This window comes from Oryzias latipes, chromosome 12 (genome assembly GCF_053564925.1).
Source record: "Oryzias latipes strain Hd-rR chromosome 12, Olatipes_Hd-rR_3.1".
Taxonomy (NCBI): domain Eukaryota; kingdom Metazoa; phylum Chordata; class Actinopteri; order Beloniformes; family Adrianichthyidae; genus Oryzias; species Oryzias latipes.
In genome coordinates, this window is record NC_136248.1 from 15,280,323 (window position 1) to 15,303,424 (window position 23,102).

The 23,102-nt window shown below is 41.5% G+C and overlaps 2 protein-coding genes across 4 annotated transcripts in view; both read left to right on the top strand.

Moving 5' to 3' along the window:
• The window catches only part of mmp17a (matrix metallopeptidase 17a), a 122,394-nt gene extending 112,685 nt beyond the window's left edge, over positions 1–9,709 (top strand). For both annotated transcript variants that reach the window (XM_023960393.2, XM_078955747.1), the window contains exon 10: positions 6,299–9,709. In XM_023960393.2, the coding sequence (XP_023816161.1) occupies positions 6,299–6,618 (320 nt within the window). In that variant the 3' untranslated portion in view covers positions 6,619–9,709. The remainder of the gene's footprint in view (positions 1–6,298) is intronic.
• An 8,619-nt stretch (positions 9,710–18,328) lies between these two features.
• Positions 18,329–21,794, top strand: LOC101155945 (T-box-containing protein TBX6L-like). Of its 2 annotated transcripts, XM_023960392.2 has the most exons (9): positions 18,329–18,439; positions 18,757–18,907; positions 18,988–19,090; positions 19,602–19,766; positions 19,852–19,998; positions 20,083–20,159; positions 20,232–20,290; positions 20,364–20,556; positions 20,650–21,794. In XM_023960392.2, exons 1-9 carry the CDS (start codon positions 18,424–18,426, stop codon positions 20,822–20,824), a joined length of 1,086 nt encoding a protein of 361 aa, XP_023816160.1. In that variant the 5' UTR covers positions 18,329–18,423; the 3' UTR covers positions 20,825–21,794. The 2 variants fall into 2 exon arrangements, with proteins under 2 accessions (XP_023816160.1, XP_020563446.1); XM_020707787.3 differs by lacking the exon at positions 18,329–18,439 and having other exon boundaries at positions 18,602–18,907.
• Positions 21,795–23,102: the final 1,308 nt, after the last annotated feature.

Here is a 23,102-nt window from a genome sequence, read left to right on the forward strand (position 1 = left end):
CGCCTCCGGGGGTGGGGCCCCGGGGCTGGGTGGGCCTGGCCCCCTTGCTGGGGGGGGGGGGGGGGGGGGCGGGGGACAGCTGTTTGACCACCGGGGGACAGTCTATCATCTGTCCCCAACTTACCCCCTTCCTCATATAACCTCATAATAGGGTAAGGGGGTGGGGGGCTTAGCCTGCGATGAGCCTTGGGGGGGGGGGTTTACTAGGCAGTGGCCCCCCTCCTGTGGTTGCCGTATGGAGTGGGCCCCCCCTCTTTCGGTTTTATTTGCACCTTAGACATGTAGGGCCCTTGGTAGGGGGGGTGCTTGGACATCACTGCCAGCAAGCAGCGGATGTCCTCCTAGCACCCTACCCGCCAATTTTAACCGCACCTTAGACATTTAGGGCCCCTTGGTGGGGAGGGTGAGGGGACGTCACTGTGAGTAATCAGGAGATGTCCCCTTAGTGCCCTACCCGCCAATTTTAACCGCACCCCCCTTAGTACACACACCCCTCCCCCCTCAATATATACATCCCAACATAAACACACACACATGCACACACACACACTTTCAAACACACATACACGCACACACATTTTGCAAGGAAGGTGGGACCTGGGTCCGTCTGTCCCCTGCCTCTTCCCTGGTGGGGGGTACGGGCCCCTTTGCAGCGGTGGCCGTGTCCCCGGGGTGCCGGCTTCCTGGGCCCGGCGGTGCTCTCTCCGCGCGGTGGGGGGGTTCACATTACATCTGAGCCGGGGGTGTCTGGTCCCTGGGGGGTGGGTTCTGGTCCTTGCTCCTAAGTGCTGGGCCCCGCCAAATTTCCAACTGTGGCCGAGCCTGGTCGGGCCATATTTACAACACCCCTTATGGGCCCCCTTTTTTCCCCGGGGTTCCCCCCTCCTGGGCGGGGGCGGCGGGCCCCTGCCTCGCTCCTCCCTGGACCAACCGTGGGCCGGGCGGGTGGCTGCCTGGAGTGCGGAGCGGGTCTCCCTTGGGGGGTCCTGGCTCGTACCTGGGGTTGGGGCGGGGGGATGCCCGGAACTCCTGGGTGGTGGTGGGGTGCTCGTTTGGGGCTGTGAGCGTCCTTCTCCGGTGGGGCCCTGCGTTGGGTTCTCCCGGCGCGGCGGGGGGGCTGCTCTCCTGCTTGGGCTGGGGCGGCGCTCTCTTTCCCTCCGTGCGTCCCTGGCCTCTGTCTCTGGGGGCCTTGCGGCGGTCCTGCTGGCCCTGGCCTGGGTGGCGGGCTTGGTCACCCGGGCGGCGGTTGTTCCCTGCCGGTTCCCGTGTGGCGTTGGGGGGATTCCGGCTGCCGCTGCTGCTGCGGTGGGGGTCTTGGGGTGGGGATGGCTGGGCACTCTCCCTCCTTCTTTTCACGTTCCACCATCCATTTTAGAAGAACATAAACACTCACCTGAGCACTGGTGTTAGCTCACCTTTGCACTAACAGTTTGCATGACTGAATGACTGAAATATTTCACACTAGTTGGTTTTAAGGCATAAGTATGCGTGTGAACACTATCTGTTTTGTGTACATGTCGACAGGTGGACATTTTTGCAGCTAGCAGGTGTGTTTATAACATTTGAGTGTGTGTGTGGACAGGCTCCGCCCCCTTTTTTTTTTTTTTTTCCCTACATTTGAACCTTACCATAATGATTAACAACCAGTAAACTTGTTGCTTTATGCTGCTTCATGGTCTTATCCCCCTTCCCCTCCTATTATCACCCCCCCCCCCCCCCCTCTCTCTAACGTCCCTCTCTCTTCTTCCCCTCTTTCCTTTTCCGTCCGGTCCAACACCAAAGATTTTCAGACATGATTGAAATTAATAAAGTTTGGCCTCAATTACAAAAGGGGTTTATTCAGACATACCTTTGGTTTGTCTGAAGATTAATAACCCCTCTTGTTAAAGTAAAATATGTCCAACACAAGAGGCCGTCAGCTCTCATCTGTCTGCCCAGCTGTTGGACAGGACAAGTTAAAAAAAAGGAAAAAAAAAAAAAAACCAAGAAGGAACTGAAGCTAATTCCATGATGCAGTCCCACCTCCATCTCCTCTGTAACACCTACAGCACAACTCACCTGTGTCCTGTCTTCCACCTCCAAACCACAGCTCCTTTCTCTGTCTCCTGTTATAGACTTTCTCTAGATCTACAAAGACACAATGCGGCTCCTTCTGACCTTTTCTGTACATTTGCTGAAGCATCCACATTGTAAATATTACATCTGTGATGCAAGAGACCCTTTCTTGGCAAGAAAGCATTGAGATGCTCACAAATGCTCACTTCTAACCTCAACCTCATTTATACTACTCTTTCCCCTGACTTCAATGTGCGACTCATCAGTTTTAATCCTCTGCCGTTGCCACAACTTTGCACGTCTCGCGTCATAAAAATGAGCAATCCAAGCCATGACCAATTAGGTACAGAGGTTCAGTTTGTGATTCACGTATTTGATTCAGCTAAAGTTTTGTGTTGGATGCCCTTCCTGACACAACCTTCCGCATTTTTACCCAGACTTAGGACTTGAACATGAAAGCACTCTGACATTCTGAGTAGAAGAAAAAAAACTGTGGGCTTCATTTCTTCATTCTCCAACAATAGAGAATTTGAAGGAGGGCGAGGGAGTGGGTGTGGGAATTACAGAGGCAATATACATTTAGAAAAAATCTGTGAACATTTACGAGTGATTAATTTAAAGGTTTGAAGTTGTTTTAAAGCTGAATGAAAGAAGATTTTAAATTCTCTATCCTTTTGTACTTTTTTCCTCTCTTTTATTCAAAACGCCTTGCCTTTTGCCAGGGCACATTTGTTGATAAGAACATGCTCTGAATCTGTCTCAACTACTTAAATAAAGGCTTTTTAAAAATCCACAGGCGGAACTGGTATATGAAACATGGTCTCTGTCTATAACAAAGTTCAGTGTTAGAAAAGTAATATTTAATGGGTAATTACCAGCCTGGATTTAGGCAGCCCCACTGTGGGGTGCAGATAGAATATCAGGGGGGGCAAATCTGGGCGTGCTGAGACTTTGGGGTGTCATTTCCCACCAAGCCCCAAAAATGCATAAAACCACACTATTATCATATCCGAATAGCTTTTAAAATCCAGGGCACTACATAGTCCGGCACTATATAGTTTTTTTAGTAGTTAAGGATCAGGGTGGGAATTCAGACATAGCCCAAATGTGTAAATCGGGTGAATCAAAGTTGAATCAAATCAGATCGAGTGAATAGAAAGAATAGAAAAATTGTGAATTGAATCGTATTGATTCTGGAAACTATTGGTAATACCCAGCCCTGTAAAACACAGCTGAGCAAACAGTGGCCCCCGGACCTGTGGGCAGGGCTGGAGGGGCGCGTTATGAGCGCCATCTCGTTTGCAAACAAGGAGGCACATGGATGAAATAAAAACTCCTGCAGGCCAGAGTAGTCCTCCGCCTGGCAGAGGATGGACGATTGGTCATTCTGAATGTCAACTGCAGAATGGCCAGTTGATTGCTCATCCTGACACTGCCACTGCATTTACCGGGCTTGGGACAGGCAGAAGCAGGACATGGTCATTTTTTATTTTGGTAGATGGTAGATTTCTCGCTTCAGTCAGACCTGATGGGAGTTAGGTTTCTTTTTGAGATTGTGCACAGAAAACGGTTCTTTAGCTGCTGAACATCCAAATCTGGTCATCCTGATCCCATCCAAACATTACACAGTTTATCAAATCCTCCTGAAAGTGAGGACTTTTATATTTCCTTTGCTTTGAGATGTTATGTGACGCTTTTTTTTTTCCATTACATACCAAGGCCAGAGCATGGAGGGGATAAATTAAAGTAGATGAAACACCATCCACTCAACAACAACAGTGTTGCAGGCCTTGAAGCGCCTGAGTCATTAGTGAGAGTAAATTCACGCCTCTCCTGTTTCTCTTGGCTTCCTACTTAATAATAAGCTGATATTATCTAGTGTTTACATCTCTCTCTGCATCTTTGTCCTCATCACAAGTTAATGTAGGAGAGGACTAGGATGGAGATGAGTAGCCTTGAATAAGACAGACACCTACAAAAATCATCAAAAACTTCAGGGAAATCAATAGTTTTCTAACCATGAAAACACTTAAACTCAGTGGAAACGTCATTCAATGTCAAGTAGGCTTCATTCACTCTTTTTTTTGCCCAGGTGAATACAGTGTTTTCACTCAGTATAATCAGATCAGAAAGTGCTTTTGCTTCTTTGCAGGAGTGCAGAGAAACATTTACATCGTCACATATGAAGCTGTCTAGCAACAAGGTGGCGCCTCCATCAGAGATGCGTGCTGCCAAAGGCCATTTGGTATTTCAGTGACTCTAATTATCTTAAGTGCCCTGTAGAGAAAGAAGCGGCACAGTGGCAGGGATATCAGTAATAATGAAGTGACACAGTGCAGTTATGAAGGCCCAAATGCCCATTAGGCATTAATTCAGTCTGTTCTGGATGACACACAAAACAGCTTTACTGCTCTGTGCGTATTCTTTAAATGTTACAAAAGCAATGCATGCAAGGATATTTGAGATGTACTTACTGCCTTGAAGTATTCAAGTACTCATTCTAAAACAGGCCTGTACAAAGTCCGGCCAATGGGTCAAAAAAGCCCACATCAAAATTTTCACCAGCCTGCAGGCTTCTATCACAAAATAATTAGTGTGCACATTCTATAAACTGAACAATTGCTTGATTGTGATTGGCTAAATTTTGTTTTAAGCCGTTGTAAGCATGTGGCAACACTGTCGTGTGGCGCTTTCTTGCCCATTTCTAAAATCTCAACTGTATATAAAAAAAGAAAAATTGACAGCAAGGGACAAGAGAAATTTGGTAATTTTTCTTTTTTAGTAAAATATGAACTAACAATGCTACGGTCACAAAAACAATTTCCTGAAAAACGTATGTGTGACCATCTCGAGAGCATCCGTCTTAGACTGGTGACCTGTGCAGGGTGTACCCTGCCTTCGCTAACTACTACAAGCAGGGAATAAGCAGTGTGAAAAACTGACAAATAATTTTGGGAAAAACAAATTTAAATATACAGTACAGACCATTCAAATGAATGGGAAGGTGTGTCCAAACTTTTAGTCTGTATTGTATTTGTTTTTTATGTGAAGAAATAAAAAGTATGCCAGTATGCAGGTTCGATTCCCGCCTTGCACGCCCATGCATACGAACATTAAATAGTTCATATGCATTTAGTGTTATTAACCCTTGTGCTATCTTAGATGACCCCACCCTTCCATTGAGGTGTTCTCCCTACCATGACAAAGGTGGATAAAGGTGGAAATATTTCATGTAATCCATGGACACCAGTGAAGATCACAAATCATTGAAGAAAAAAGGTTCAGAGCACTGTCTAGTGGGTCTAGATGACCCAACTCCCAATGTTTAAGTGCCCAGGATAGCACAAGGGTTACAATAGGTGAAACAACATCACCCCGTCAAACATTTTCAGCACTTTGCAAGAAGTTTACACACCCCTGCCCTAAAATCACTAATTAAGAATTATTTGTACACGCCCACCTCTGGTGCTCAATGAACTTCCTCTGGGCTCCGTCTTACAACAAAATTATTGCCCTTTAAAAAGAAATAACTCTCACCTAAGATTTAGCACAGAGTAACTGTCAGACCCCCTAGTTGAATTATCACCCCACCACCCTGGTAATGACATAAAAATAAGAAACAGAAAGCTCCCAACAACACATTTTGTTTCACCAGCTTTGCTGTGATTAGTCGGGCTTCAGCAGAATCAGAGTTGCGCCTTAATTTCTGCACGGTCTCGGCAAAATTACTGTCACATCGTAATAAATTGTTTTCCTGGTGTTATGGCTGACAAATGTAATTGCTTTAACCTGACTCTGCAGGGATGAAAAAAAAATGTTAAAATGAAATAAATAAAGCTTTAAGTTGCTGCAGACTCTTTCAGTAATAAATCAAATCTGAGATTTTTATTTATTTATTTTTGTTTACACCTGACTACTTAAGCCTGCATTTACAGATGTAGCAGTAAACAGGTTTTCATGTCTTGTTTCTGTGTCCCCTCAGACGGGATCCGGGGGCAACTGTTTTAAGTGCACAAAGAGATGCGCCTTTGCTGTGTAATCTCCAATTATATCCACCATGTTACAGGCAGGGGATTTGTGAAGCAACAGTGGGAAAGAGCTGCACACAAACTCTTTGCAATCACCGAGTTATGAAATGAGAACCTTTCCGGTTTCAGCTGTTCCGCACAGCAGATAAAGGTACACGCATTCTAGTGCACTCTGTGACTAATAAGGCTTATGGCTCTGCCTTCTGTCTCGAAAGGTTCATCCTATTTCTTCAAGGGGAAGGAGTACTGGCAGGTGCCGGGCAGCAACATGGAGGTGGAGGCTGGTTCCCCCCGCCTGATCGCAAAGGACTGGCTGTTCTGCACGGAGATGCAGTCGGACTCTCCGGACACAGAGGCCAAAAGCACCGAGACCAGGGTCAACGTGCACCGCCACCCCGACCACGCAGAGAATGGGTTCGAGGTGTGCTCCTGCACCTCCGACACCGCCTCGCCTATATGCCCCTCCCCAAGCCCGATGTGGCTGCTGCCCCCCCTGTGGACGCTCCTGCGGAGCCTCGGCTCCGATCTGCTATGATGCTGAAACTCAGGACTAAGAGCCCCAGCAGCTGGAAAATGTTAATACTATTATACTCTTTTGGATTTTATTTTCTTTTTTCACTGTTATTTATTAAAGGTGTCGGTTTTTGGGGACACCGCCAACATTTATATGAGCGCCATCCAACTTTTAATGCTTTAAAAATGTTTCATTGAGTCATCAAAATGCCACACGTCCACAAGTTAAGACTTTATGGAGTAGAAGCGCGTTCCCAAAGCGCTTCATTGGGTTTCTTTGTTCTCCGGGTGCAGCAAAGCCTCACTAACACTAATTTAACTCATTGTGAGCCAGAAAAAGAAACTTTTTGGCACTAAAGCTTTTATTGTTTATGTCCTATTTACTTAAATTGAAATAGCAAAGAATCACACTTTTAAACATACTACATTTTCCGCAGTGTAGGGCACGCCGGATTTTAAGGCGCAGCATTAATGAGCTATTGTCATATATATGAACTTGTGTCATATATAAGATGCACCAAACTATAAGGCGTATTGAGCGAGAAGAGTCAGAGATTAGTCGATCAATCAGACTTTATTAACTCTAGAATGTATTTGTAATACACAACCTGTTAGCCACGTTAACATGTTCACAATATTGGTAACTCCCAATTTGGTTTGCAACTCGTAGAGGAGACTGATACCACTAAAAAAAAACGTTACTGTGACTACGCTAACTCCCAACCTTGATGGTGACAAAAAACACAGTACAGTGGGGCAAAAAAGTATTAAGTCTAGCTAGCCCTTGTGCTCTCCTAGGCACTTTAACATTGGGATTTGGGTCATCTAGACCCACCACACCTGATCGTTTTTTTTTGAATGATTTGTGATCTTCACTGGTATCCATGGATTACATGAAAACTTTCCACCTTTATCCACCTTTGTCATGGTAGGGAGAACACGTCAATGTAAGGGTGGGGTCATAGGATAGCACAAGGGCTAGACCTCCAAAGATTTTCTATTGGGTTGAGATCTGGAGACTAGCTAGGTCAGTCCGGGGCTTTAAAAAGCTTCTTACAAAGCCACTCCTTCATTACCTGGGTTGTGTGTTTGGGATCGTTGTCATGCTGGCTGGCCCAGCCACATTTCATCTTCAATGATCAGAATGCTGATGGAAGGAGGCTGTCACTCAAAATCTGACGATATATGGCCCCAATAATTCTTTCCTTTACACGGATCAATCGTTCTGGTCTTTTTGCTGAAAAACAGCATGATGTTTCCACCCCCATGCTTCACAGTGATTATGGTGTTCTTTGGATGCAACTCAGCATTCTTTCTCCTCCAAACACGATGAGTAGACCAAAAAGTTATATTTTATTTCATCTGACCATGGGACATTCTCCCAATACTCTTCAGGATCATCCAAATGCTCTATATTAAACTTTAGAAGGGCCTGCACATGTACTGGTTTTAGCAGGGGGACACGCCTGGCACTGCAGGATTTGAGTCCCTGGTAGCGTAGTGTGTCACTGATGGTAGCCTTTGTTTCTTTGGTCCCAACTCTCTGCAGGTCACTTACTAGGTCCCCCCATGTGGTTCTGGGATTTTTGCTCACCGTTCTTGTGATCATTTTGAACTCACGGGGTGAGATCTTACAGGGAGCCCCAGATTGGCGGAGTCTACCTGTACCTGTTTGCATCTCGTAAAAAAAAACTAAATGATAAGACTAAAATAAGCAATACTGTGACTACGCTAACTCATAACCTAAAAAAACGCAGTCTGACACCGACACACTTTGGCCGCATTAGCATGTTCACAATAAAACTAAAAACTGCTTCACAACCAGAATTAATCCATATGAAAATAATGAAGGCTTTTTGGTGCCCCTTATAGTGCGGAAAATACAGGAGTACCCAGTTGGGTAATTAACTATCTTTCTCAGTTTAACTTGTTAGAAATAAACAGATTAGTTTAGTAATCTCTCACATTCTAAACGTTATACTAAATAGATTTGTTCTCTCCTCATTCAATGCAAAGGTGACTTTAATAATTTCCATAACTCGCTGCAATGAACTTCATTTTTCAAAGAAATGACAATAAAAATAATTTTATAGAGAATCTGGGAATTTGAGTAACACAAACTCTGCTCCAGCGTGTTGTGTACAATAACAGGCAAAATGTTCAGAATATGAGAGAAACACGTTTTTTGTCTTCTTGGTTACAAAAAAATGCTGTTTTATTTTATTCTGATCTAGTTTACATCCATGTGGTGAGAAAATGTTACCGCAGACGTGGCTGCAGCAGCTCCACAGCACAACTATCCATTTGTCAGGAGACATCTTCAAAATGTCAAGCAAAATTATTTACCAGGTTAAACAAAACCACAATTTATTCCATTTTATTTTTTCAATATGTGTATAATATACCAAAAAAGATTCTTCTTTTGAGTAGTTTACAAACTGAACAGTTTGGAGGATTATTTTGAAAAGTTTTACAGCAATCCAACATTGAAAACAAACCACACTTTGAAAACTTTTCAAAGTAAAACTGAGACAGCTTCAGGATATTATCAGCTCTTTTTTATGGTAAGAAAGCACCAATGAAAATTTAACTGTTTGGGGTTTTTCGTATTTTTTTACAATTATTTTAACACTTTAAAAACCAAAATTCTAAATATTTTATTAAATGGCCAAAACATGTCCAGAGCTACAGGATTTCTTCCTTTAAGGGGAAAATTCTATTTGTTTTAAAAGCCTACTGTTTTACATCCAGCCGGCTTTTTTTCTGCTTCATTTGTTTTTTTACATTTTAATACATTTTCATCCTAATGGTGGATGTTCTTTATGAGAATATTTTGACCTCCACAATTGTCACAATCACTTTTCATGAAAACCTTGCTGCCTCTTCTCTCATATCACAGGAAAAAACTTTGATTTTATTGATTTTTGTTAAACGTTAGAACGTTTTTTTATGTCGTTTCCATTTTTTTAAGCATCATGTTTAAGTAATGCCCTTCATCTATTTACAAAAGTGGAGTAAGAAACAACATCAAGTTGACTGTATATTTTAAGCTGTGTTTTTTTTTAATGTAAAGTATTTTTGTAAAAAAAAACACTATTAAAAACTATAACTGACTGGATTGTGTTCTTTTTGAGGGCCAGCTCGGGGAGCTGTGTGGGAGCGGCTGTGTAATTATGCAGCCTTTCTGAGAGGGAGTCAGGGCTTTAAAGCAGATCAAGATAACGTGGCAGCATGCAGACACCAACTGGGAGCTGCTCTCCATCCTTCTGATGTTCTCAGGCATGTTTGTGTCTTGTAATGGTCACTGCTGTGCATCAGGAATGCAAATCGCAGCACATCAATCACCCAGCGCGCTCAGGAGAGATCTGCGGGCAGAGCTTTATACAGCACAGCCATATTTGTTAAGAAGAGCAACTAAGGGAGGGAAAGAAAATAACTAAATGCAAACGCATTAGATACTGCAGATCTGTGTGCATCTTTGATTAAATCTCATTGATTGTGGTTTTACCATCGAAATAACATGGTGGTCTGCAGATTCAACCTTGCCACGGAGGCCTAAGGGTGCCAAACCAAAACTTTCATTTTAGTTAAAGTTAAGATTAAAGGGATTAAGAAGTTGCTTGTTCACCGCTTGTGCCGACCTCAGCATGTTTCCTTCAATTCTTCAGACACACTCCACTGGTATTAATTAAGCGTTGAGTCTCTGCAGCCGTCGAGAAAGCACCTGTGCCTCCAGGCAAAGGGGAGCCAGGAAGGGGTCGCAATCAAGTGTCTGACAAGAACCTAACAGATGACTTAGACGGGTTTTATTTAGGACGACTGGAGCGCTGACAAAAACCTGGGGTTTGATGAAAGTTAGCGTCTATGGAAATTGTTATGCAGCAGCTCTTGAGTTGCCAGCATGACTCATTCTGCTCTTCTCAACTAAAAAGGTCATGTTGTGCTTCTTTTTTGTGTAAATCTAATTCTGAAATACTTCCATTTTTGCACCAATTAAAAATATGTTTACATTGATTGAAAAAAAATGTAAGCAAACCAAACCTTTCCAACATAAACACAAACATGTAAGAAGTCCATAGACACCTTCATCTCTCTAAATTTTTTATCTAAGTGTCTCAGTATGTTTACACCGGAGTAGAATTCACAATATAGTCATTCTTTTTATTCCAGATGCCATTTTACATTATGCATTTGTGATTTTCAAAGACAGTGTATTTTGGGGCAATCTCAGGCTGCTTTTAGACACTGACTGTGGTTACTTGTACTACTGTATAGTGGGGTTTTTTTTGTACTTTTGGAGTGTTTTCTGTCTCTGTTTTCTTTCTTTTTCTTCCCCTCCTTTATTTGTGTGCAGATTGGAGCCCAAGTTGGACCACCTGATTGGCTGAGGACGCCCAGCTCAGGATTTTTTAAACACTGCCACATCAACTCTTGGAATAGCCCCCCCACCCCCACCCGGCAGCAGCAGAGTGTTACTTTGTTGTTGTTAGAGGCTTTGGTCCTTGTATTTTGGGGGTTTCTTGAGTAGTTTTGATTTTTTTTTCTGTAAATCCCAGTTTTTTTTTTCAGCCTGGGTTTGATTGTGAGAGTTTTTGAGTCGTTGGTGTATTTAATTTGTTCCTTTTACCTTTATGTGACATCCTTCTACAAGCCCCTAGACAGGGTTGTAACAATGGCTACTTCCCACTCCAAAGAAGTTGAGCCAATGCGTCGCCATTTCTGTTTTTGCGATATGGGCGTCGCCATGTTGGACTCATAAATCGTCAAAAAGCAGCGATTGGTCCAAGTTGGTCTGAGTCCTCATCTCTATAGCAACCACTCTCACCAATCAGGAGTGAATCTGTAGGGAATTTGCATAATTTGCATAAATAAAAAGGGTTTTCAGTCAGGTTTAGAAAACAGTTTAATGTTTCTCAATTTATTTTTAATTCACAAACACTTGGGGGGGAAGTCAGCTATTTTGAGTAAAGCTCAAATATGTCAATGGGGGTTCTGACTGGCAGATGAGTTGATGAACTAAACTCTTTTCAACCCTCCCAAATCCCATTTTCAGCACATTTTTGGTTTGGGTGAAGAAAACTCCAGTCACTAGGGCTTCCAGACCTATTCCAAGCTACATTTTTACCATTCAGAATCCTATGGAAGGTGTCAGAAATTATTTGTCCGGCGTGTATATGACTATGGCGGATACACAGATGGGGGGGGAGTTTGTTAAAAACAATGTAAATGCAGCTGTTTGCTGTAACCCTTGTGCTATCCTAGGCACTTTAACATTGGGAGTTGGGTCATCTAGACCCACTAGACAGTGCTCTGAACCTTTTTTCTTCAATGATTTGTGATCTTCACTGGTGTCCATGGATTACATGAAATCTTTCCACCTTTATCCACCTTTGTCCTGGTAGGGAGAACACGTCAATGTAAGGGTGGGGTCATCTGAGATAGCACAAGGGTTACAACATAGCTGTAACAACAAGATCAAATAGAATCCTGATATCTATGTTTGTGAACAAGCAAACTGCATCCACTGCTACATTTTTTTGACTCAACTTTTACTACCAAAATGCTTTAGATCATCATTTGTTTAATGTTTTGCGCCACGTTCAGATGCCTTTTAGATTAAGACAAAAGAACACGTCTCTTTCATTGCGTTCCGAACATTTCATTTTCTTTTTTAAAACATAGATGCAATGCAGACTGGTCTTTAATGAAAACATCTGATTTAAAGAAGCAGTTTTGTTGCAAATTTAGCTTCATACTGAGTTGTGTTCCTAGAGCTTTCCTCTTTACAAAACCAAGAGCATCTCCATATTTGTGTTTGAGAAAAAGCAAACTGCGTCCACTGCTAGCTTTTTGATTCATTTTTACTGCCAAAAAAACTGGCAACTCCTGTGAATTATCATTTTTTTATGTTTTGTGTTAAGTTTGGATGTCTTATAGATTCAGACAAGAGAGCGCACGTCTCCTACGATGCACTCAGAACTTGTTTGAGAAAGAGCAAACTGCATCCACTGCTGGATTTTTGACTCATCTATTACTGCCAAAATGACATGAACCTGCTGTGGGTGATCACTTTTTAAATGTTTTGTGCTGAGTTCAGATGTCTTTTAGATCCGGACAAAAGCCCTTACAAGGTTGAGGACTTGCAGGAGCTGAATATAAATGGAGGAAAAATTGGACAGGAAGCTGCAACAGACTCAAACAAACACCGGAAAAAACTAGCAGCCAGAGAGCAAAGTCACCGACAAACATAAAACAGGACAAACAAGAGCGGAGAGGAGAAAAAAAAATGAAATGTCATCCCTGCACAGACTGTGGCAGAAATAAGGAAGCAATTTCAGCTGTAAGCACTCACGCCGCTGATCCATAGGGGATGTATAGGAAACTGTCTTGGTGCAGGGCTGAGTATTTGTTTACTCAGGCTTAGACTTCAGCTTTCCAACATTCAGACGAGTTATGAGCAAAGAGTTCAGCCGGATAATGGAACTGATCTGGAGATGAAACCAGAAACAATCAGCGGACAAGAAACCGTGTGCAGCAACAGTAATGCAGCTGATCAAAATGGAAGTCACGGGTTGCTGTGTTTTTGTTTCATCATCCAACTATACGCTCTTGTTTTCTGATCCATCTGGCTTTTCCAGGTGAAGCTGTCACACTTATCAGAAAGATGGGGAGATGGCAAGAAATGATTGGAAACACGACCCTTGATTTACTGAATTGACTAATGTTTAATAAGTTTGCTTCCGGAAAAATTCACTGATTAAAGTCTGAGCAAGACCAGGTGACAGATGATCATACTGACTTCAAATGTGCTGCCGTTTGTGTGTCTATGGTGCTTCCTGTGCATGCAGAGCAAATCTTTAATTAGAAGAAGGAAGGCCTGATTTTGCTGCCCTACTTTTTGGCTTCATGAACTCATTATCTCTGAGTTTCAAAATCTAAAAGATATTAAGCCTTTCATTTTGCTCAGCAAAGGACAACAACAAACTACTACCCACCATTTCTTTGCGCTATTTGAGCTTTGAACGTCATGTTACCAGGCTTTGTAGATTAATTTTTGTTATTATTATAATTATCCGAGTGTCCTTCTTTTGCCAGTTCTCATCATTTTTTTATAATTACTATATAATTTCCATTTTCAAAATCCCACAAATATAGAGATGTCTGTTCTAACTTAGTAAAAATGTCACCAAAAATACTGATTCATTTTTTTCTGGATTAGCACCTACAAAATTAATGTACACTGAGATGCATTTGAGACTTTTCCTGATTGCTTTTAATTTTCTTTAAATGACTATCTGACTTAGAAAACATGTTTAAAAAAACATTTTTTTACATTTTATTACAAGGTTTACTTTGAAAAGTCGCACAAATATAAACATAATTGTTTTAAAAATGTCACTTAAAACCCTAACTAACTTTTTTCTGTATTAGCATCTATAAATTGTATGCATAGTGAGAAATTTTTCAGAATTTTCCTGCTTTTTTCTTTAAAAAAATATCTTGGTGATCCGATTATTTAAAAATCATCAAATAATCAGGAAAAAAATGTTATTTATTTATTTTTGCACAGTAAAGTACAGCATATGTCGTAAGATTTATTCGAAGCTTAAAAAAAATATGTAATATGTTAAATGTGCAGCCAAATCCCCATCCCACCCAATATGTTACACTTTGCTGCTCTCTGCTGGTGACAAATGTGAAGTGCACTGCATGACAGCAGTGCCATCAGGCGAAACCCAGTTCAGCGATAGGATGTTGATAAAAACATTTCAGAGTTACTCCCCACATCTGGGGTATGCACCACAAACCAAGAAGGAGGTAATGTAACGTGGACAAATTCAAATCTTTCAGGATGTCAGTTTAACCCTTGTGTTATCTTAGATGACCCCACCCTTACATTGACGTGTTCTCCCTACCATGACAAAGGTGGATAAAGGTGGAAAGATTTCATGTAATCCATGGACACCAGTGAAGATCACAAATCATTGAAGAAAAAAGGTTCAGAGCACTGTCTAGTGGGTCTAGATGACCCAACTCCCAACGTTAAAGTGCCTTTTTCATGACTTTTTCCTCTTTTCTTCTCTGCTGTTGCCTTTTCTCCGTCTTTCAGAAAAAAAATATTTTTATATCTCATCAATTTCCATATTCAAATTTTATTTTTAACTTTCAAAAGGTTGACATTTTTAGCAGCAAAAAGTGTAATAAGAAAAAAAAGGATTTTAATGTCTGCAAAGAAAGCACAAACATTTTTAGTAATAAGGTTTTTAGCCATTTTAAATTGTTAAAACACATGGACCATGAAACACATGGCTTCACAGCCCCCACTATTATTTAAAATTAAGGCAATAACAAAGAGCTTTTCGCTTTATTTTGTTGTCACTTTCCTTTTTTATTGCTGTGACAAAACATAAAACTGAAAAAAAGGTTAACAATTTAATCTGTAATTGTACTTTTTGTGTTTCCAGTTCATCAATCTCTGCAAGATTGATGAGCATGAGCTTGTGATGAACCTTACTTTAGCCCTATTTTACTGTTGGTATCCCAAAGTAGGGGGGTTGTGAACCAGCGTCACCTCTATGCGGATGTGCCAAAGCTAATTTCATCAGATTCAAGAATTTTTTCTTACATATTGCAGAAAAATGTCTGCCACAGCCTTGTTCTTAAACACAGGTTTGCTATTGGTAAGGATACATATCGATCTTTTGATCTTTTGTAAAAGCGTTCCCAGTGGTCCTTATGATTATGCAGTTTTTAGCCAAAATGAAATGACCTGTCATAGTTTCTGCAAAGCAGTAGTTGTTCATTAGTAATGCGCTTCAAAGTTGTGGTTGGGACTGTCTGCATGGAGCAACCTCCCTCCCACTTCCCCTCCCTGCTGCAGAGCGGAGCAGGGAGCTTGTGGCCCGCCCAGCGCATTTTCCACATTAAAAATGTCTTCTTTTTTCCAGCAGAATTTTTTCATCTGCTTATGATTCAGAGCAATTTGAATAAAGAAATACTCAGAACCAGGACCAGGGCCGGACCAGAACCCAGGAAGTGTTTCGGTAATCCACCTGATTGGAAAAAGAAACAAGATGGAATCTGGACGAAAACATAAAAAAATGACTAGGTTTATTTTAAAACAGAACATTTTGGAATTTTGATTTCAAATTTGTGACTTTTTTTTCCCATTTTGGTGCAAAGTTAACCAATAGGTTGTTTTTCCTGAGGAAAAAAATGCAGACTTAGTGAAATGCTGCGGTAAAGTAGTGTTGGAATGATGAGATAAATGACTATCCGACTTAAAAAAGACACATGAACCTAGAAAAACAACAAATCCTTCAACACCACATAAATGCAGAATAATTTCTGCACCTAAAAAGTGTGCCACAAAAGACAAGACACCACAAAAAAACAACAATAATAAGGATCATCAATACAATTGATTCCAATTTCAGCGGGCCAGATTAACCCTTGTGCTATCCTAGGCACTTTAACATTGGGAGTTGGGTCATCTAGACCCACTAGACAGTGCGCTGAACCTTTTTTCTTCAATGATTTGTGATCTTCACTGGTGTCCATGGATTACAGGAAATCTTTCCACCTTTATCCACCTTTGTCATGGTAGGGAGAACACGTCAATGTAAGGGTGGTGTCATCTAAGATAGCAAAAGGGTTAAATAGTTTAGCAGGTCTCTGGGCCGTAATATTACCCGTGCTTTAGGAGATCTGTCAGTTCTTTTAAAAGTTGGTTTGAGTGACATATAGTTCTCACTGAAAGCAGCCAGCGGTCAGGTTGGTTTGTCACCACACAGTTCCACATTCTACACATCCACTGACACAGTTACGAGCAAGAGCCCCCCAAACGCCAAATGACGTAACCGTGACTACGCTTTAAAAGAAACTGTGGGTTTCTTCTTGATGAGTGGCTCAGCCGTCCTTGCGTAACACAACCTAACTTTGAAAAAACACCAGTGCCTTTTAACTCAAAATTCTGCTATATGTGCAAGGTTTTTCTTTTCAGTAAAGTCATAGCACACCAACTCTCTGCTTTCCCTCATCATCAGAGCGGTGAACCGAACAAGCAGCCACATCTGGGAGTCGCCGCCATGGAGGTCGAGCAGTGCATCTCTCAGCTGCAGCACAACCTCATCTACAGAAACCACAGTTTCCTGTGCCGAATGATATTTTTGATTGCAAAGACTGCTGCGTTCTCTAAACAAACGTCACTGCAAATGCGGCTTTCTCCTTCACACTTCACAGCTGCAGAGCTTACCCTCTCTGCAAAACATGAACCATGCTTCACAGAGGATGTCATCAGTGAGTCCTGCTGCATAGCTGAAGTCGCACACGCCCAAGGCAGGAGCAGAACAAATTCCATCTCCAAGTCAGTTAGGCTGACTGAGGCAGAGGAGAAATGTTCCAACACGTCTTCATTTGGACTCAAACGCTCTTAGTCACAGACAGAAGCACTGCTGCTCTCTGAAGAGAAGAGAATCATTATGCAAAGCAATGATGCTTTCAAAAACAGTTTCATTTTCTTTTACTTCATCACTTCTGTTTTGGTCACTGATTGTCCTTCAATCAAGATTTTTTGTTGTTGTAATATTTACTTTTTTGGCACCAAATTGTAAGAAATTTTCTAAAAGTCAGTTTGAAGAGTCGTTTTCCATCTTAAATTTGTGTAACCCTTGTGTTATCTTAGATGACCCCACCCTTACATTGACGTGTTCTCCCTACCATGACAAAGGTGGATAAAGGTGGAAAGATTTCATGTAATCCATGGACACCAGTGAAGATCACAAATCATTGAAGAAAAAAGGTTCAGAGCACTGTATAGTGGGTCTAGATGACCCAACTCCCAATGTTAAAGTGCCTAGGATAGCACAAGGGTTAAACAAACAAAATGCTAAATTGTGCCCACACAATGATAATTTGTTTGCTAAAAATGCTAACTTGTGCAAAAAATATTAATTTGTGCACACAAAAGGCTGTTTTGTGACCGCCAAATACTAATTGTGCATACAAAATGGTAATTTGTGTCCAAGCAATAAAGCAAAATACGAGTTTGTGTGCTCAAAATGCTAATTTATCCCTTGTGCTATCTTAGATGACCCCACCCTTACATTGACGTGTTCTCCCTACCATGACAAAGGTGGATAAAGGTGGAAAGATTTGATGTAATCCATGGACACCAGTGAAGATCACAAATCATTGAAGAAGAAAGGTTCAGAGCACTGTCTTGTGGGTCTAGATGACCCAACTCCCAATGGTAAAGTGCCTAGGATAGCACAAGGGTTAAGGCCACAGAATGCTAATTTGCGCCAGAAAACACCTTTTTTATGCGTGTTTAGCTTTTTATTTCTTGAACTGGTAAAAACCCAATAATAGGTCACATATAATCCACTTTTGAATATTGTCTATAGCAGCACTACGGCTCTGCTCAGCCTTTACTCCTTCCCCACTAACTGCTGTTGAATACTTGAGGGGGCAGGAGCCATTTGCAGAGTGATGTTGTTTTTTAATACACATCCACCGCTAGGAAGTGACCCGTTTGTCTCCATACTGGACTCCTTACGATGAGGGTTCATCTTGTAGGGTGAAAGCATTATTTCTGTTCTAAAAGTCACCAAAAAGCCACAGCACTAAACCTCTATGTGGTTCAGGTCAGGTTAAATTCTCACCTGTCCCTTTGGTGTTCTCTAACTACACCCCTCCGGACAGTTCAGGCCACACCCTCCCAGTGATGGCCAATCAAGTTCAAGACTGGAGCCTCTGCCGGACAGAGCCCTGCAGTTTTTTGACTGAGCTGGATGTGTTTTGGGGCTTTTCAGGAGGATAAGAAGACATGCAGAGCATCTCTGGTAAGCTGAATTTGTGGTTTTTACTCCTCCAGCGTGTAGGCAGACGCTTCTCACATGTGATGCTCTGACCAGCTCCAGCAGGATGCCTGAGGCGCTGGAGTTTTTAGATGAGTCTTAACTTGACTCGTGTTGCTTTTTCACTCATGGAGCAATGTTTGCACACATTCAGTCAGCGAAAGACTTTGCAGCGTGAAAACATCAGCTGAAATAGATGCATTTATGCTCAACGGCTTAGTAAAGGTTGCATCTATATCAATTCCAAAATAAAAGGCCTTTTATGCTGATTTGTAACCATTCTCATAAAATCTTCTTCACAGACTTCAGACTGAATGCTTCCATGCCTTTATTATCCCAGCCAGCAGCTCAGGCCTACCTGCAGGGATCCGTAAAGGTGACTCTGGAGAATGCAGATCTCTGGAAGTCTTTTCATGACATTGGGACAGAAATGATCATTACAAAGCACGGCAGGTAAGAGTTATCCCAAAAAAAGAAAAAAAAAGGATGAATTTGATTGAAATGGAAAACAGTTTTTCCTTCTTTTCCTTCAGGAGGATGTTCCCACACTGCAGCATCGCTCTAACAGGACTTCAGCCTTTGACCGATTATGTCATCATGGTGGACATGATTCCAGTGGACGGCTTCAAGTACAAGGTAGGATCATGAGCAACGCCTCTCTGCAGCATCTTTAGTTTATTCCTTTTTTGTTCTTGCAACAGGATAAAAAAAGGCTGAATATAAAAGCCAGACTCTAGCTGCTGCATATCAAAGCCTTTTATTGCTTCCTGTTTGTGCACTCCCAGCTGGAAGCCCAAACAATTAGCATCCCAAATGAGAAGGGGCGCTATCAGGGAACAGGGGGGGGGAGTCAGCCGCCATACTTCCAGCTCCATTTGGTCAAAGATTGGATAACTTGGAAAAAGGAAAAAAAAAGTTCCTGTTGATGAGTCGGAGTTGATTGGTAGAAACTTCCAAGTAGTGGATCTAGAAAAAAAAGAAACAAAACAAAGGCAATGTGGGGAGAAGAATCTCTAATACACACATTGTTTTTTGCTGAGTCAGCAATCAGATGGCAGAGAGGGGGGGCGGCTGAAGATCTCACATATCCTGAGCCCTCACACTTAGTAACAGTGCTTGTATTCCTCCCCCCTCCGTCTCTCTGTAGTGGAAGAAGGAGAAGTGGGAGGTCGCGGGGACGGCAGAGCCCCAGCCCCCATGGAGGACATACACCCACCCAGACTCCCCAGCGCCGGGAAGGCACTGGATGAAGCACCCTCTGTCTTTCCTCAAAATGAAGCTCACCAACAACACTTTGGACCAGCACGGCCATGCAAGTCCCAGATCACACACAAAAAAAGATGCCTCCGCTCCAGTCTTAGAGAGATGCTTATGACGGCTCATACTGTTTTTAACAGATCATCCTTCACTCCATGCATCGCTACTACCCACGATTCCATGTGATCCAGACTGACAGCTCCCATACGGTCCGCTGGGGCTCTTTCCAGACTTTCTCCTTCCCAGAAACCGTTTTCACTGCCGTCACTGCTTACCAAAACCCAAAGGTAGAAAAAAACAAACAAAAAAAAAGACATGAAAAAGTGGAAAATCCAACTGTTCTGCAAAAATCCATCTTCTTTTTCCTTTAGATCACAAAGCTGAAGATCGACCATAACCCGTTTGCTAAAGGCTTCAGGGAAGGAGGCACCCACTATCACAGCAAAAGGTAAAGACATTAAAAAAACCTAACACAACTTTTAAAAAAAAGAGGACAGATTCACTTGAAATGCTTCTTCAGGTGTCGCTCAAGCAAAAGAAGCTCACAGGAAAGAAAGGATGTTGCCGGCGGTTGTCCAGGTAACCAGTCGTCCACAGTTTGTCTCACAAACCAGAACATGGTTTGGACCGCTGAGATGTCTTTCCCTGTTAGGCCTGGAGAGGGCGCCCTCTGCCTCCCACTCAGTGTGGACTGCAAAGCGTCAGCATCCTCTGAAGGGGAGCCACTGTTCAGCGCTGGAGCAGGATTCATCAGATCAGCACGCCGAGCCTCTGGAGCTGCAGGAGTACGACTTCAGCTGTGAGGAGCAGCGGGTTCCTGCATACGCAGCATATCAGCCCAACAGGTCTCCAAAGGGAAACCAAAAAGAATTAATCATAAATCATCTTTATTGACACAAAAAACACCTACAACTTCTTTTTTTTTTACCCCCCTCCAGGTCGGCTGACTTTGATGGATTCCCACTCCCATCTGGTGACAGGGACCAAACACAGCCCGCCTACCCTCCTCCTCTTCATCCATCTTCCTCCTTGAAGCAGAACCCAAACGGCTACCAGAACCACAGCATGCAAGACTGGAGCCAGTACCCGCTCTTCTCCTACTCCTCTTGGTGAAGCGCCACGCCGAGAAGAAGGACAAAGGGCTTAAACATCCAAGGCCACCTGGGAGGAAATCCTTCCATCTCAAAGACGTTGGCTTCATTTCCTGTCGATGCTGCTCTCTATTTTTATTATTACATGACACCTGGAGAACACACAAGAAATATTAAAGTTTGCTTTATTGAGCAGGAAGCTTCTAAAGGAGAGTCATATGTGGCTCAGGGAACAAAAACTGTTCATGTGATCAAACGATGGAGAAAAATACAGACTGCACAACTAATATATGCAACTGACATGTCATGTGAAAGCATCCAAATACATATCCAAACATGTCACTCAAGTCACATAAAATGAGTATTTGGAGTATTTAACATGTGAATTCTTTTGTTTTTTTTTTATCTATGAAGCTTTACAAAGTGATGCTTTGAGTAAAATACAAAAATCTGTTGTGGCAACATTTTTGCAAGTAAAATGATATAAACCTTTTTTTTTTTTTTAATTAAGGGCATTTTTTTGGTTTGTTTTTACTCTCCAAGTTTAAATTTCATGATCTGGTTTATGTGAGGTATCAAAGATTATACACATAATAAATAATAATATACATATAAAGATTATATACACACACCGGTATATAGGATTCCATAAAAAAAACGTATGTAATTATTTCTTACTTTTTTTTTGTCTGTTCTGAGAAGTCCAATGAATTTCTGTCTGCATTTTTCAAAATAAGACCACAATAAACAGTTGAATTAGACAGTCAGAGATGTTCGATGTTCACGGACTTTCCTATGTCTTTTTCTAAACAGGTATCACCTTTTTAGCAGCAGATGAAACATTTGTACAAGATTCGTACAAACGAATCAGTAAATTCAATCTTTTCGTTTTGTTATATCTCTCTGATTTTAATTTGAAATATCTGGTTTGTGTAAAGTATCCAAAATATTTGCATTGGATTCTAAAAAATAAAAAAGTGTTTTTATTAAAATATTTTTCAGTTTCTTTCCTGAGAAGTCTGATCAAATATTCTGTTTGCAGCCTTCAAAATAAGAGCTTGACAAGCTGTAAAATTTGGACTAAATAAGGACTGTTTGATGTTGACAGAATTTCTCTGAACTGGTATTATCTTCTTAGAAGCAGACAAGAGTTGTAGCAATATATTAGCAATTAAAATGAGGTCTAACATAAAAATTAGGCAAATTCAATCGTTTTATTTTTGTTCTGGCTCTGTGAGTTTATTTTAGTTTTCTACTGTAGCCTATGTGAGGTATCAGAATTAGATATGTTTTTGCATTAAATAAAAAAAAAATTCTTATCTTATTAATTTTTTTACAAATATTTTTCAGTCTGTTCTAAGAAGTCCAATAGAATTCCATTTGCATTCTTCAAAATAAGAGCGCAATGAGCAGTAAAATTAGGATTAAGGACTCAAAACAGCTAAAAGAATAAAAAAATACTATATCTTTCGTAAAAGTGAATCGCTTCTTGTCCAAATGGAAAATACTTGGAACATTTTCAGATAGCCTTTGTTTGTAGCAGGAAGTTGAAAATGCTGAATAAATATTTGTGTGTGAGTGTGAATTGGTGCCACTTATTACTAAAACATGAATGGGTGATGCAGCACCAGCGTTTATAGACATAAACTCTCTGAAAACTGGACTTTGAACCTGGTTCTAACAGCTCCACACGTCAGTGGTACTGTAAAAAAAAAAAGGCTAAAAAGTCATCAGCGACTAAAAGCACAAGCATGGGATGACTGGAAGAAGGCAGGAGTGGGGGGGTCTGCACTGTAAATGATTTACAACAGAGCAGGGGGTGGGGGGTATCTAGGACACTGACAGAGCTTCAGGGAGCAGCGCAGCAAAGGAATGTTCTGGAGCTCCGTTCATCTATGATGTACAAAATATGAATGTGTTGTTTTCTCATTCTGTCGGTCATGCTGGAGCTCTGTTTGCTGAAGAACCTTCAGATGATCCTGAAGTAAATAAAAGAGCATTTTGTGGATACAAATGAGTATTTTAACAGAATTTGCATTTTGGAAACAAATGAGCATTTTATGGCACATCCAGTAAATTAGTAGTCTGTAGACACAAATTAGCATTTGGTGGGCGCGAATTAGGATTTTGTGGTTACAAATGAGGATTTTGCAAACACAATTAACATTTTGTAAACACATTAGCATTTTGAGCACACAAATGAGTAGTTTGTAGACACAAGTTAGCATTGTGTTGATATAAATTAGTGTTTTGTGGACAGAAAATAGTATTTTGTCGGCACAAATAAGCATTTTGTGCTC